The sequence below is a fragment of the Anomalospiza imberbis genome, chromosome 23 (assembly GCF_031753505.1).
Source record: "Anomalospiza imberbis isolate Cuckoo-Finch-1a 21T00152 chromosome 23, ASM3175350v1, whole genome shotgun sequence".
Classification (NCBI taxonomy): Eukaryota; Metazoa; Chordata; class Aves; order Passeriformes; family Viduidae; genus Anomalospiza; species Anomalospiza imberbis.
Window position 1 is genome coordinate 6,273,111 of NC_089703.1, and position 15,314 is coordinate 6,288,424.

Here is a 15,314-nt window from a genome sequence, read left to right on the forward strand (position 1 = left end):
GCCATCGTTACACCAGGCGTTTTTCCATGTGGTGGATCCATCAGGATAACAATGGCAAAAGCTGATCCCTGTCCTAGGCTGGCAAAAATCATTTCACACAGAACCTGGCACCTCCCAGGTGAAGCACAAAGAGCACAGCCCTCCCAAACCCTCCTTTTATCAGTGGGGAAATGTCAAAATCCTCATTTTACAGGGAAAGGGAAGCACACCAGTGGCTGAGGGCTCAGCTCAGAGCTGAGCTCTGCGTTCCTCACCCCGTTTTCGTTGATTTGTTTCTGTTTCAGCGCAGCCCAGAGCAGATTTGGTGGATGCAGTCACAGTGCTGTAAATGCCAGCCTCAGGTAGATCAGGACCAGGAATGTTGTGCAGAGGGCTGAGCTCCTGGGTGGAACCTGGGATGGGATTTTTCTGCAGCCCTGGGGTGGACCCAGGCCACACAGAGCACATCAAACCAAAGGTAGGACCCAGCACAGGGAGATGGTTCCAGGAGGAACAGCAGGAATTTTCGTGGACCAGGGGCTCAGAAAGGAAATCCAGGAGGGGGATGAGTCCATTCCCATGGATTTGGAGTGGATTCCTGAGGGGAGGATCTGCCTATGAACAGTGTCGGGTGGGGCTGCCAAAAAATGGGAAGTGGTTCAGTGTTGTAATGCAAGGAAACTTCTGGAACTTCAGGAAAGCTGTAAATATGATCAGTTCTTGGGGCATGGAAGGAAAAGGTGTTTCCTGCTCTTGTGAGGGTGGTGACAGGGACTTGGTGAGGGTGGCCAAGGATTGCCATCCCTCTGTTTGGTGGCCTGGAGGGGGTGGCAGAGGGGGGGATTTGTGAATGGAGCCAGGGCAGCATCTCCAGGACTCTTTTCTTACCAATTTGGGTGTTTTGTCTGATTGATGCCAACGTTCTCGGGCATCTAAATCCCATTCCAGCCCCCCTGTCCCTCCTCCCACGGGCACAGGGATCTTTGCTGGTTTGACAGGGCTCAGCAGAGGGTGGCATGGTTCCTCAAAAGCTGAGCTCGGCTCTGCCCAAAACGTGGTGGGTGAGGCCTCCAGAGGGGCTGTGCTGGCTCTTCACAAGGTGGGATGTCACAGCAATGCACTTTTAATGACAAATAGAGCATGGACATTTTTCCAGATATTAATATGTCTGTTACTGGGGGCTGTCTTAAAGAATAATTGTGTTGGGGGGCCTTATTTTAAATGTCTCCAAGCAGTAAAAATATTAATAGTAGAACAGGACTAGAGGTGCAGGTGAGCCTTCCCAAGCTGCAGCTGAGCAGATCCTCATCTTTTAATTTCTTGGCCCTTCTAAGAAATTGGAAGGGCCAAGAAATTAAAGAAATTGCTCTCCACATGTTCTTCTGTGATTTGTAATGAATCACCTTTATCCTCACTGAACATCCACCCCAAGAAGTGCCCAGGATTAGTGCAGAGGAAGGTCTGGGGTTGATCCCAAGCCCCTTTTTGCCCTTCCCCTGAAGCAGAGAGGGATTTTTACCCTGCCCTGAAAGCCAGGCTGCATTCCTGCAGGTGCAGGGGGCTGTGCTGGTTATTCCATCAGGGTGGCACAGTCTCAAATGATTGTCATTAAGGTCTGTCTCCCTCCCTTTCAAGTCTGTGAGTCAAAGGTTGGAGAATTTTCCTTGCCAGCTCCAATTGCTCAGCACAGCTCAGAGTGGGGTTACTCATAAACTCCAGAGGCATTTCAGCATTTTGTCTGACTCCTGGGCTGTAGGATAGCTTAAGGGGGGCAAAAATGAATATATTCTCTGAAACAAGGGCTGGGAAGGGCTCTGTGAGTTCCTCATCTTTGCTTTGATCACTGGATTTGGGTAAAGGTCAGAGATGCCAGGTGGGGAGGGGATGGGATGGGATTCTGGCCCAGGATAACCCTCCCTGATCAGGATGGAATTCTGGCCCAGGATAACCCTTTCTGATAAGAATTGGATGGGATTCTGGCCCAGGTTAACCCTTTCTGATAAGAATTGGATGGGATTCTGGCCCAGGATAACCCTCCCTGATCAGGATGGGGTGGGATTCTGGCCCAGGATAACCCTTTCTGATAAGAATTGGATGGATTTCTGGCCCAGGATAACCCTCCCTGGTGAGGATGGGATTCTGGCCCAGGTTAACCCTTTCTGATAAGAATTGGATGGATTTCTGGCCCAGGATAACCCTCCCTGGTGAGGATGGGATTCTGGCCCAGGTTAACCCTTTCTGATAAGAATTGGATGGATTTCTGGCCCAGGATAACCCTCCCTGGTGAGGATGGGATTCTGGCCCAGGTTAACCCTTTCTGATAAGAATTGGATGGATTTCTGGCCCAGGATAACCCTCCCTGGTGAGGATGGGGTGGGATTCTGGCCCAGGATTACCCTCCCTGGTAAGGACAGGGTGGGATGGGATCCTGGCCCTTTTTCCTTCAGGAGAGGAATGTTGTGTGATTGGCCTGCAGATCACCACCGTGGCTCCCACCAGCAGCCACTCTGTAATTTAGCAAATTAAAATTCTGGCTGAGAGAGAGCCAGGCAAGCGCTGGGTAACCAAGAGGAAAAAAAACCCTGCAGATTGTTTGCTGGTTATTTCTTAATGCAGAGGAATTAACCAAGGCTGTTTGCCCTAAAGTCCCGGTGAGAATCCTGCATTCTCAGTCTGTGGCACTGCTGGGAAACCCATGGAAATGAGAGGGTTCCACATGGAATTCCCCCCTGCCCCTCTTCCCAAACAATTTGGTTTTCTCTGTCCTTTTCTCTCCCTAATCTGGGACTTGCTTCTTGTGGAGAAACACTTGTTTCGTGTGTGTAGCACTTGGCCTGGGTTATTCAAAGTCATTTTCTCTCTGTGCCAATGAATTGCTGCACTTTGATAAACTTCTTTACCTTCTTTCCCCATCACAGTCTCCCTGGTTTCCTGAGACATAGATTTTATATTCAATTAGTTAAAATAATAATATTAATAATAATAATAATAATAATAATCACCCTCCCCAGTATTTGTACAGCAGTTGCCCCTCAGTGAGAACTTTGCCTCGATGAGGGCAGAGAAATCAAAGTTCTTTAGGGTAATAAATGGACTATGAGCTCTTGGTGTGTGACAAGGAAATGGTGCTTGGCAGTGACCTTAAAAGGGGTTAAAACTGAGGCTAGAACTAAAACCCTCTTTGCAGCTCTCTGAACACTCTCCAGACTAAGAACTTCCTCCATAAATCTTGTTCTTTCCTTTGTTGTAACAGAATTAATTCTCATTATTACTGTTGCTTAATTTCTACCCTTGGTCTGTTAACTCTCCAAACATTTAAGAAATAAAGGAGAATAAGATGAACTTTCCAGCTCAGGCTGATTTTATTTCTTGCCCTTTTGGAGGTGTTCTCTCAGCCAGCATTAGCTAATTCTTCCCAATAACTGTGCAGGGGTGTTTCATCTCAGAGCATCCCAAAGTGCCTGACAAAGTGCAGATTGGATCCAGTAAATTATTCCAGAGATTCCAATAAAATTTCCACCTGAGACATCATTATTTGACAGGGTCATGGGTCCCCCAGAGGAATTTCAGCTCTCCAGAAATGTTGTATAAGGAACAAATCTGCAGCTGGAGATGGAGCTCAAACCATCCAGCAGAGAGGAAGGCTGGCAGCCCTTCCAGAGGATTTCATTTTGCAGGTCCAGAAGGGAAGATAACATTTCCTGCTGGAATTCAGATCTCCCTGCCAGCCCAAATTCCTCTTTTCCTTGCAGGACTAACACCTTGCAAAGTTCCTGCTGCACATTCTGCTGCTGGAGGCCTTCCAGCCCCTGAGCACTTCCCCAGCTGGCAGAGCAGAGTTCTCCCAGGGACACTGATGGAAACAGCTCCTGGACACTGCAGGGACAAGGATCTGAAGGATCAAGGCAGGATGCTGGGATAATTCACTTGTGGGGGGATTTTGGAAGGAATTAGAGACGAGATCTCCGAGTTGTTTTTGATCACAAGATTTTATTTTAATTCTACACAGGCAGGAAGGGTGAGTTCAGCTCACATCTTCACTGCATGGCTCAGAGGGTCACAAGACCCCTGGTTACAAGACTTTTTAAGGATTTATTTACCAATAAAACACTGCTAACAAGGATATTTATGTTTTTGACCCAATCCTTCAATATTTAATCTTACGGACCCATGCTACAGTGTGAGCTCTCTTAGCCAATTGTTATGACACACAAACCTACAGTTGTGCATTCTCACCTCCTTGTTTACCTCTGTAACTACTTTTATATTTATATGTATTTAAATTTAAATCTTTTCTCTTTAAAAGGTTTAGATATAAAAGGTCCAGGGGACCCTAAAACACAAGTAAATGTTTATTTCATTTAAGCCCCGGGGAGCTTTGCAGAGGTTACTGCAAAGTCTTTTGCTTCCCTCTAGTGTTTAGTGTCTCCATTTCCCTCTCAGTGACTGCCCAAGGTCCACTGCACACAGAGGGAGAATAAAAAAGAAAAAAAACCTTACAGATCTTCTAGACCAGATCCAGGAGAAGTTGAAACTCTCTCTGCTCATTCTGTTCTGGGATCATTCCCATCTTTAGTTCATCTTCTGCATCGATGCCAATCTTGCCAACGATCCTCAAAGTGAAATTTTGTTACTTTTCAGATAAATCCTTGATATCAAAACCACCCAGGACACCTCTGGGCGGGTGCTCAGAGCTTTGGTTTCCCTTTTGTCCCATCTTTTCACACACTTATTTTGTGAAATATTGGCTAAATTTTTGCCCAAGAATGGAGGGTTCCCTTTTTTTCCCATGGGATATGAAGGCCATGTGTTCTACCTGATGTTCAAGAATTGTTTTAGAGATTCTCCAGCAAAAATTTAGAAGCCCCTGAACCAAAAACACCTTGGGGCAGTAGTTTAGGTCAGGAGCTCTGCTGAGCACCCAGAGTGTGAAGAGCTCTGAGACAAGCAACAAGCACTGCTGTAAGTCTAAAAGGGTTTTTAAAAATGGCTTTTTAAAAGGGTTTGCTTATCCCCTGTCTGGTAACTGCTGTGAAAATGAAGAAAAGGGTGAGCAGCTTTTATCCCTCAGGACACTCTCTGCTCCCTGCAGGACTATTCCCTCTATCACAGCGAGCACAGCACTGTTAGCAAGAGATTTGGTGCCTCCTTATTTATTTTTTGCTGAAGTGTTAAGGCCTGAGCTCTGCTAGACACGAGGTATTAGCCCTGCTGGGCCAGGGGTGTATCCTGCTTTCCTGTGTCCTCTCTTTAATTGGATTAGCTGCTGGTTTGACTGCAGCATGAAAGTTATCTCCTCTCTTCTGTGCTTTCTGGGGAGCTTTTTGTGAGTCACAGAGCCAGCCTGATCGCGTCTGCTCCGGGGTAATCAGCTGACAATTATTATTTCCAGCTGTCAGAAGTGAAAGCGAAGCTCAGGGAGCAAGAACAGAGCTCTCAGCAGGTTCAGGCTCTGGGTGGGCACCTGAGGAGCCCAGGAGGTCGTTAAGTACCAATTGAGGGGACCAAATGTTAATGTTTTGCCTGAGTTTCATGCTGCAAGAACTCCATAAAGCTCAGGATCTCAGAAAGTACTGCTCATGCCAGAGTTATGATCCCACCAAAGGGAACCTCCCCATTCCTGCGTGGTGGGACTGATGCATCCGTGGTGCACTTCCCATGCCAGGAGCACTCTGGGGTGCTTGCAGAGCCTGGCAGGACAGAAAGCTGAACTCATATTTTTATAGAAATCTCCGTTATTCTCCCGATTCCAAAATTCAGAGTGAGAAATGCTTGGCCATTTTGGAAAGAAATGTATTTAAATATAAATGACTCTTGATAAAGACTCTTTCAAATGCCCTAAATTGGTGATTCCTGGTTCAAACCAGCACCAAATCAGGGCTCAGATGATGAGGAGTAAGGCCATGTCCTGATCTTGCTGTTTGTCCTGTTTGATGCTCACACATTTAGCAGGGATGAGTGGTAGAAATGTCAGCTGGATGTGATTTTGGAATTGCTTCACCATACCAGCAATGGCAGGAGATACTTGCTGATGTTTTGGTTTCTCACTCTTGTGAGAAATTAAATTTCTTTTAAATCAAATTTTTCTCTTAAATTAAAATTAAATTCTCTTGGTAAATTCTGGATTATCCAGCCCCAGCTCTGTGCAGAATTTGGGAGTGGTATCAGCTCAGGTGGTGCTGGTAGCAATGATTAAACTTTCAGAAAACTGAAAATAACGTTCCCAGACCTTTTGGCAGCCTCTGACACAGTTTGGCCTCTCTGGGTTTGGTGCTGGTGGAAAAATCCTTGCAGTGCCACAGGAGATTCAGTCAGTGAGCTGTGATTTTTTTCCTTCAGAGTGCAGCTGAGCATCCTGAGAGGTGAATGTGCCTTGCAAGGGTAAAACAGAACATCATTAGCTTGGGGTTTCACTGAAAAATGGTTTTTTAATAAGCAGGAGATTCTCTGAGACCTAAGGACGCTGCTCTGAAGTCTTCATTTTCTGGTTGTCGTTTTTGGGAATTTCTAGAAATAAAGGTGAATTCTTTCCAAATACCTCACCTGTGTGGCACTAAAGAGTTTTTTTTTCTGATTCTGTGGTCCCCACCTGTTTCCCATTTCCACTCCCATCCCCTTCCCTGTCCACCCCTTCCCCTTGCATGTCCTTTCCTTTCCACCTTCCCCTCGCCCATTTCCATTCCATTTCCCATCCTCATCCCCTTTCCCTTTCCCTGCTCCCATTCCTATTCCCATCCCTTTCCTATCCCCTTCCCTGTCCCTATTCCCATCCTTTTCCTTCCCATTCCCTTTCTCCTTCCCTGTCCCATCCCTGTTCCCTTCTCATCCCCTTTCTCCCATCCCATTTTCCATCCCTTTCCCCTTCTCCCATCTTCTTTCCTATCCCCATTCCCACTCCCATCTCCTTTCCCCATCACTTTCCTTTCTCCCATCCCTTTCCTGTCCTTCTTCCCTTTCCCATCCTCTTCCTTTTCCTCATCCTCAATTCCATCCCATCCCAGTCCCACCCCATTCCCTTTCCTCATCCCCATCCTCTTTTCCTTTTCCATCTCCTTTCCTCATCCCATCCTCTTCCTTTTTCTCATCCCTATTCTTATTCTCATCCTCTTTCCTTTCCCCATCCCCATTCTTGTTCTCATCCCCTTTCCCATTCCCTTCTTCATCCCCATCCCCTTTCCCATCCTATCCACTTTCCTTTCCCCATCCCCACTCTTATTCCCACCCCTCTTCCTTTCCCCATCCCATCCTCTCCCCTTTCCTCATCCCCATCTTCTTTCCCTTTCCTGTCCCATCGTTTTCCCTATCCCCATTCCATCCCCATTCTTATTCCCATCCCCTTTCCTTTTCCCATCCCATCTTCTCTTCTTTCCCTTTCCATGCTTTTCCCTCTCCTCATCCCCTTTCCTTTCCCCATTCCCATCCTGTCCTTTTCTCTATCCCCACTCCCTTTCTCATGCCATCCTCTCCCCTCTCCTCATCACCATTCCCATCCCTTTTCCCTATCCCCATTCTATGCTTTTCCTTATCTCCTTTCCTTTTCCCATTCCCATCCCCTTTCCTTTCCACATCCCATCCTCTCTCCCCTTTCCCCATTCCCATCCCCATCCTCTTTCTCATCCCATCCTCTCCCCTCTCCTCATCCCCATCCCAACCTCTCCCCTTTCCCCGTTCCCATCCCATCCTTTTCCCCATTCCCTTTCTCTTTCTCATGCCATCCTATCCCCTCTCCTCATCACCATTCCCATCCCTTTTCCCTATCCCCATCCCATGCTTTTCCTTATCCCCTTTCCTTTCCACATCCCATCCTCTCTCCCCTTTCCCCATTCCCATCCCCTTTCCTTTTCCCATCTCATCCTCTCCCCTCTCCTCATCCCCATCCCAACCTCGCCCCTTTCCCTATCCCATCCTTTTCCTTTTCCCCTTTCCCTTTCCCATCTCATCCTCTTCCCTCTCCTCATCACCACTCCCATCCCTTTTCCCCATCCCATCCTTTTCCTCATCCCCTTTCCCATCTCATCCTCTCCCCTCTCCTCATCACCACTCCCATCCCTTTTCCCCTTTCCCATCCCACCCTCTCCCCTCTCCTCATCCCCACCCACCCCCATTCTCATTCCCATCCCCTTCCCTTTCCCACCCCACCCCTCCATCCCGGGCCGTGCTGCCGCCGGGCCGGCAGGGGCGGTGTGCGGGCGCCGCGGGCGCGGAGCGGGGCCGCGGAGCGGGGCCGCGGAGCGGGCGGAGGGCGCTGCCCGGGGCCGCCCCGCTGCCCCTCAGGCCGGGCCCGCCGCCCGCGGCCCGGGCAGCGCTGCAGCGGCGGCGGCGCAGCGAGGCCGGCGGGGCGGCCGGAGGATGCGGGCGGGGCGGGCGCGCTGCCGTTCCCGGGTCGGGCAGCTAGAGAGCAGTGCAGGGAGCGCCAGCCCGAGCCGCGAGCTCCCTTCCTGTGGGCAAGGCCGACAGCGGAGCCGAGCGCCGGCCGAGGCCCGGGCCGGCCGCCCCCGCTCCGCTCGCCCATGGCGGAGACCAAGATCATCTACCACATCGACGAGGAGGAGACGCCGTACCTGGTGAAGCTGCCCGTGCCGCCGGAGAAAGTCACGCTGGCCGATTTCAAAAATGTCCTCAGCAACCGGCCCGTGCACAGCTACAAGTTCTTCTTCAAGTCCATGGACCAGGATTTCGGGTGAGCGGCCGCGCTCCGGGCGCGCCCCCGGCCCTCGGTGCGGTCTCTCCGCCGCGGGCCGGGCAGGGCTCGCAGCATCCCCGGGGCACCTGCCGGGCTCGGCCCGGGCCGGCCCCGCTCGGCACCGGCAGCGCCGCGAACATGGCGGGCGCGCCGGGCCGGCCCCGCCGCGGGCTCGGGGCTGCCGCGATCGCGGCCCGCGATGCCCCGGGACCCCCCCCGTGCCCCCGGCAGGAGCCCCCCGGGCCCGCCCGGAGCTGTCGCGGTGCCCCCGGGCCCGGGCCGAGGCGGCGGGGCCGGGCGGCCGCAGCTGTCACCGCGCCCGGGGAGGCCGCGGGAGCGCCCGGGCAGGGCGGGCGTGCCCGGCGGCCGCGGGGCGCTGGCCCGGGGCGAGCGCAGAGGGCTCGGGGCTCGGAGCGGGGAGCTCCGCCGGCAGCGCGGGGACCGCGGCTGTCAAAGCTCCGGGGGTCGAAAGGGTGTGAGATCCGCGGGGGTCGGACGGGTGACAGGCGGTCCTGGTCCAACGGGCGTGAAATGGTCAGTGGTCAAATGGGGGGCGAGTGGTCAGTGGTCAAACGGGCGTGAAATGGTCAGTGGTCAAATGGGGGGCGAGTGGTCAGTGGTCAAACGGGCGTGAAATGGTCAGTGGTCAAATGGGGGATGAGTGGTCAGTGGTCAAACGGGTGGTAAGTGGTTGGTGGTCAAATGAATGTCAAATGGGGGACGAGGGGTCAGTGCTCAAAGGGGTGTGGAATGGTCAGTGGTTAAATGGAGTGGTCAGTGGTTAAATGGAGCGGTCAGTGGTTAAATGGAGTGGTCAGTGGCCAGAAGGGTGGGAAATGGTCAGTGGTCAAACGGGTGACAAGTGGCCGGGGTCAAACTGTGCTCAGACCGCAGCTGTCAAATCCTCGAGGTCAGACAGGTGTCAGACGATCCCTGGTCAAATGGGTGTGGGATGGTCAGTGGTCAGATGTTGGTGGTCAAGCAGATAACAGTGGTCAGTGGTCAGGCAGGTCCAGGGGCTGCGCTCAGATAGTGACTGTCAGATCCACTGGGTGTGAAGTGGTCAGTGGTCAAAGAGGTGTCACACAGTCCCTGTTTGAACGGGTGACAAGCACTTGGTGGTCAGACGGCTCCAGGGGCTGTGCTGGGCCAGCAGCTGTCCAACCTCGGTGGTCACACGGCTGCCGGATGGTCAGTGGCCAAATGCCCGCTTCCAAGGGCACGTGCTGAACTGGGAGTGCTGGAGAAGAGCAGGGCTGGACTTTGAAATGACCTCTGTGGTGGCCAGAGGCGGCTCAGTGGCCGGAGGGGGGTGTTTGACATCGTTCTGCTCCCTGCACACCAGCGTGGCTTGCGTGCCACCGGGCTTAGCGACAGCCAGAATAAAATAAACCAATAAAAGTCCCCTTGACAGTTTGCCAGACAGTAACTTTCAAAATGTATTAATCCTTTTGTAGCAAATCGCTTCTCTTTGTACTCACATCTGTCGCTGGCAAGGCAATTTTGCACAGTTAAATGCCTTGCCAGGAATGAAAAAAAAAAAAATTAAAAAAATGGAGCAGGTTTGTGGGAAACTCGTGCGGACCTGACTCCAAAACAACGCCGTGGTTGAGGTGCAGGTTTTATGTTTGGTGAGATGGATCACCCCAAGCATCCTTGGATGTGTTGTGCAGCCTCTTCCTTATCCCTGAGACCCAAACCTTTCATGCTGATTGGGTTTTTATCCCTGCTGGAATGTGGATATTGTTTGTTGACACGGATTTCTGATGTGGCGAGTTGTTAGTGTTGGCTTCTAACCATAGGAGTGTTCGTGGATTGACTTCTTGTTTTTCTCACTTGTGCAAACATTTTTTTGGGGGGAGAAACAACAGTACAAAATGTTTGTTTTCAAAATAAACGGAATTATGAGTAAATGGTAAATTAAAAAATGGTGAATTTTCCTCCTTCACCTCCCCGAGTGACAGGGACACGTTGTTGTCGTAGAAATTCAAATTGTGTTTGTGGTTTGATTTCACTAAAGGAGGTTGGGACTGTTCAGGCAGCATCTGCATCATTCCCAGGGCCACAGAAATTGAGGATTAGGAAATATAAACTGTGCTGAGGCATCTTGAACACGCAGGGATGTTTTGGTCTGAGACCAGGAAACAGAGTTTGTAACAAACCCTAGAGTGGATTTTCTTATGAGTCTGAAAATTGGGGTGAAACTTGTCTGTTACTCTTGGAAATGGAGATGATGATGGAAGATGAAGGGCTGCAAGGATCAAGACCTGGAAATTCTGTCTCTGTTACTGAATCAACAGCGTTTGGGTGACAATCCATTGCCTTGAGACAGCTCAGAGTTTGCATTTATTTTCTATGTCTTTTTCCGTTTGTGTTTGTGCTTCTCTGAACCTCAGATGTTTGGGAAAATTACAAGTAAATTCAGCTGAATTTTGGCTGTTTGAGCGTTAATAGTAAATGTGGGCTTTGTTTTCATCATCTCATCTACAAACTGACTTTTTGTAGAGTCGTGGTATAGCCTGAGCTGGGAGGGATTATCCAGCCCAGCCCCTGGCCCTGCACAGACACCCCAAAATCCCACCCTGTGCATCCCTGGGAGCGTTGTCCAAACGCTGCTGGAGCTCTTGGGGCTGTGAGGAGCCTGGTCAGTGCCCCAGAGCCCTCTGGGGGAAGAGCCTTTCCCAAAATCCATCCCAACTCCCCTGGCACAGCTCCAGCCTTTTAATTGTTGCAAACAGGCAATTCTAGCTGCCGTTGCCACAAACCATAACAGAGCTGTGGCTCTCTAATTTCTCCCTTATGTGCCTGAAAATCTCCTCCAGAGCAGCTCTTGCCTGGATCTTCTGGAAGTGGAGCTGCAGGGACATTTTGGGTGCCCCTGTGGTGTCCTGCTGTCCTTCCAAGCTGGGATTTGGCTTGGTCACTTTAGGGCAGTCCCTAAATCCCTAAATTTTTCACTGTGAAATGTGAAAAGCACTGGTTGTGTTAGGAAAACAAATGTTTTCCTGGAGGATTGGAGGGAGCTGACTCCTTGCAATTCTGCACATGCTGTTGTAATTAAGGCAGGGCCTTTCCTGGATCCTGAAATAATGGAATAAATCATGTGCTCACAAACACTGGATGTGCTGAATGGTTTCCAACTGGGAAAGATGCAGTGGCTGAGGGTTGGGATGGAGCTGGCTCGTGGAACTCAAGCCCTGTGTTCTTTGCTGCTTGGAAGGTGCAGGAGGAGCTGTGGGAGGGTGACATTCCCCTCTGAGCTTTGCTTACAGTTTAATTTACTGCTCTGCCACTTTCAATCCCTGACCCACGAAGGGATGGCCCTGCCTTTACTCTGCTTTCCTCCTGCCTCCACCTGTAGCCAAAATGCTGATTTTAAGATGCAGGATGTCCAGCTGTGCCCTGGCATTAATACTCAACCCTTGCAAGTGCTTTTGTGTGGCAGGCACATTTCTCTCAGGATTTTTTCATAGAGGAGCACAGAAAGAAGAGAAAACAATTTCTATTCCTGCTCCTCGTTTTCCCATGTGGAACGTGCTTGGAGCATTGTTCACCTGGGGTGATTGCTTGGTTGGGCTCTGGTGAGGATTGTTGGAGCTGATGGCCAATCCAACCCACCTGTGGCTGCACTCTCAGAGAGGGGCACGAGCTGGGAGTTGGATATGGGAGTTAGAAAAGTAGGTTTGTGCCTTTAGGATCTCCTTTAAATAGTATATTAATGGGTTATAGCATAGTTATAATAAAGAAATCATTCAGCCTCCTGGACTGGAGTCACACATCAGCATTTCCTCCCAACGGGTTCACCTGCATTTACAATGCTTTTGTAGCTTCTGTTTTTATTCAGGTTGGTGGGAAGCCGAGCAGGGACGTTCCCGGGTGAGCCTCATTGGTGTGACAGCATCCCCCAGCAGTGAAATTTAGGAGAGGTGATGTTTGAGGTCTGTTTTTATAGACAAGGAGCTGTGTCATCAGCTGATTTAATTAATTCCAGCCACTGATTCTTTCCTCAGGGCAAAGCTCAAAGGTCATTTCCCATCACTGTCAGTGTTGCTTCTCAGGTTACAGCCCCACACGTCCTCGCAGGAACACAGAATTCTGTTAATTCTGTTATGATGAAAAAAATGACAGCTAATGAACACAGCTAAAAATAAATCTGTAGCTTGTGATGCCTGGGCTCTCATGACTGAAACGGTGACAGCTGTGTGGGATCCCAATGATTCATCATGAATCTGTGTGACAGATCCTACAAGAGCAATTCCTTTCTGTCTGCTTTTAAATATTTGGTATTTCCAGAGCTTTGCTTGTAAAACATTATCAGTAACTTGCAGAAGCACAAAAGGAGAATGTGGAGGATCCAGGCATTCCCGTTTGTTTAATTTTCTTTACAATAACCTGGTGTGAGGCTTTGCTGTTCCAGTTTGGGATGTGATGCTGCAGCAGGAGAGTTTCAGTGCGGAGCTGAACCATCTAAAGACATGATCTGTCCAGAATTGGATAGAAATTCCTTCTCCTTGTGGTTGCCCTGCTCCCTTGCCCCTGTGAGTGGGGCAGGAGGAGCAGCAGAATGTGTCTGTTCTGCCACCCTTTGGGTGAGGTTCAAATCCTCATTCTTTCCATTGTGTGCACTAATTCTCCTCTGATTATTCTTCTTCAGGGACTGGTCCAAGGAGTGGCTTCTTAAACATTCCTTTGGTATCAGCCAAAGAGCTTCCTTTCAATCTGCACTTGGAGCTGCAGCTCAAAATTGGTTTTCTTGCTTGAAAACCAGTGGGAAATGGGATTTAGAGCAGTAGGAATCCAGTTTGGGAGCTCAATGGGGTAATTTTTAACAGGAGAGGGACAGGGGAAGCCTTCAGAGCCTTTTCTTCTGGAGGCAGTGCAGCACCCCTGTTCTCTCCCTTGCCCTGAGGGCGAGTTAGGAGTTGGTTTCTAACTCCTAAGAGGATTTTCTGATTTTTTTCTAACTCCTAAGAGGTGTTAAAAACAGGAATCCTAACTGACAGATCTCTTGCTGTGCTGTAATTTCATCATTAGGAAAAGCTTTCAGAGACCTTTTTCAAGATAAGAGCCTTTTAAAAAATAAACGGAATAATTTTTTGGGGGGAAGAAATTAAATGGGAGTTGTTTATTTCTCCACGGGGCGTAGCCAGGTCAGAGGGACTTTTTGGAAGAGTTTGTAGTGGCAGGACAAAAAGGGAACGGCTTCAGGGTCACAGAGGGCAGGGGCAGGTGGGATATTAGGAAAGAATTCTTGTCTGGGAGGGTGGGGAGGCCCTGGTGCAGATTTCCCAAAACAATCTGGGGTTGCCTGTTGAGTTTTGGTGGGTTTTTTTGTTTACTTTATTTTATTTTACTTTATGGTATTTTATTGTATTGTATTTTATTGTATTTTTTTTTGTTAGGGTTGGGATTAAATGTGTGACACAATGTTTTTTGTTCAGACTCAGATGTTTATTAGTTCTTATCTATATTAATAGTCTCACAAACTGAGTTCTACAGCACTTCATTAAACTAAAAATGGAGCTGTATCTTTTTCTCTAGGGCTTCTTAAGGATAAACTGTCTAATTAAGAAATGATACTTAAATTATTTTTTTTTTAACTCAATAACAAACTACTTGTGGCCTGCAATGTGGGGAAATGAGGTCTTACAAGTGGGGAATTATCCCCACAAAAGCCCAGCCTGCCATGGAATCCCAGGATTATTGAGTGGGGAAAATCCCTCCAGGATCAGAGCCTGTGCCTGATCCCCACCTGTCCCCAGCCCTGGCCAAAAAAAAAATAATTTAAATAAAAAATAAATCCCTGCAGTCTCCTTTTAATACCTTCTGTTTCTCTCTGTAGGCTCCAGGGATCAATAATTAAAAAATCAACCCCTGGGAAGTGCTGCTGGTCTTGGCCAGTCTCTGACAGAAAATGAGTAAAGAAAGGAACAGAGCTGGAATAAAGAATGGCCAGATTACAAAAGCAGTGGGATTGGAGCTCTCCTTATCTGCCTGTGCCAAGGAGCAGGATAAATGTCTCAATAAACTCAGAATTAGGGAGGGACGAAGTGGAGTTTCACTCGAGAGGTGCTGTTGGTGTCCTCCTGCAGAAAGTAGGATTTAGGAAGCTGGGGGAATTAAAGGGTGGATTGGCTGAGTTGGAGATCTGTGCAGTGTTTGGAGGAAAAAGCAGCAAAAAAATTAAAATTTAGGGTTTGCCTGTTTCAGTGTTAGCTCAGCTTGTGTCAGTTCAGAGCCTGACTCCTGAAAATCTGCTCTGATTCCTGAAAATCTGCTCTGACTCCTAAAAAACTGCTCTGATTGCTAAAAAAAACCTGCTGTGATTCCTAAAAAATCTGCTCTGATTCCTAAAAAACTGCTCTTATTTCTAAAACATCTGCTCTGATTCCTAAAACATCTGCTGTGGTTCCTAAGAAACTGCTCTGATTGCTAAAAATCTGCTGTGATTCCTAAAAAAAAATGCCCTGATTCCTAAAAAAATGCTCTGATTCCTATGAATCTGCTGTGGTTCTTAAAAATCTGCTCTGATTCCTAAAAAAACTGCCACTAACAAGTCCACTAATAGGGAAAATTTATAATTTCTTCCCAATTTCAAGCTCAGCCTTCTTGGGGTGAATGTGTTCTTCAAAAAGAAGAAATTTCCCCACTT

General features: G+C 48.9%; 1 protein-coding gene across 3 annotated transcripts in view; it reads left to right on the forward strand.

The window, feature by feature from the left end:
• The first annotated feature begins 8,229 nt into the window (after positions 1-8,229).
• The window catches only part of DVL1 (dishevelled segment polarity protein 1), a 72,804-nt gene continuing 65,719 nt past the window's right edge, over positions 8,230-15,314 (forward strand). For 2 of the 3 annotated variants that reach the window (XM_068171719.1, XM_068171720.1), the window contains exon 1: positions 8,231-8,659. In XM_068171719.1, the coding sequence (XP_068027820.1) occupies positions 8,490-8,659 (170 nt within the window). In that variant the 5' untranslated portion in view covers positions 8,231-8,489. Of the gene's footprint in view, positions 8,660-15,314 lie in introns of all 3 variants that reach the window. The other variant, XM_068171718.1, reaches the window with a different exon arrangement.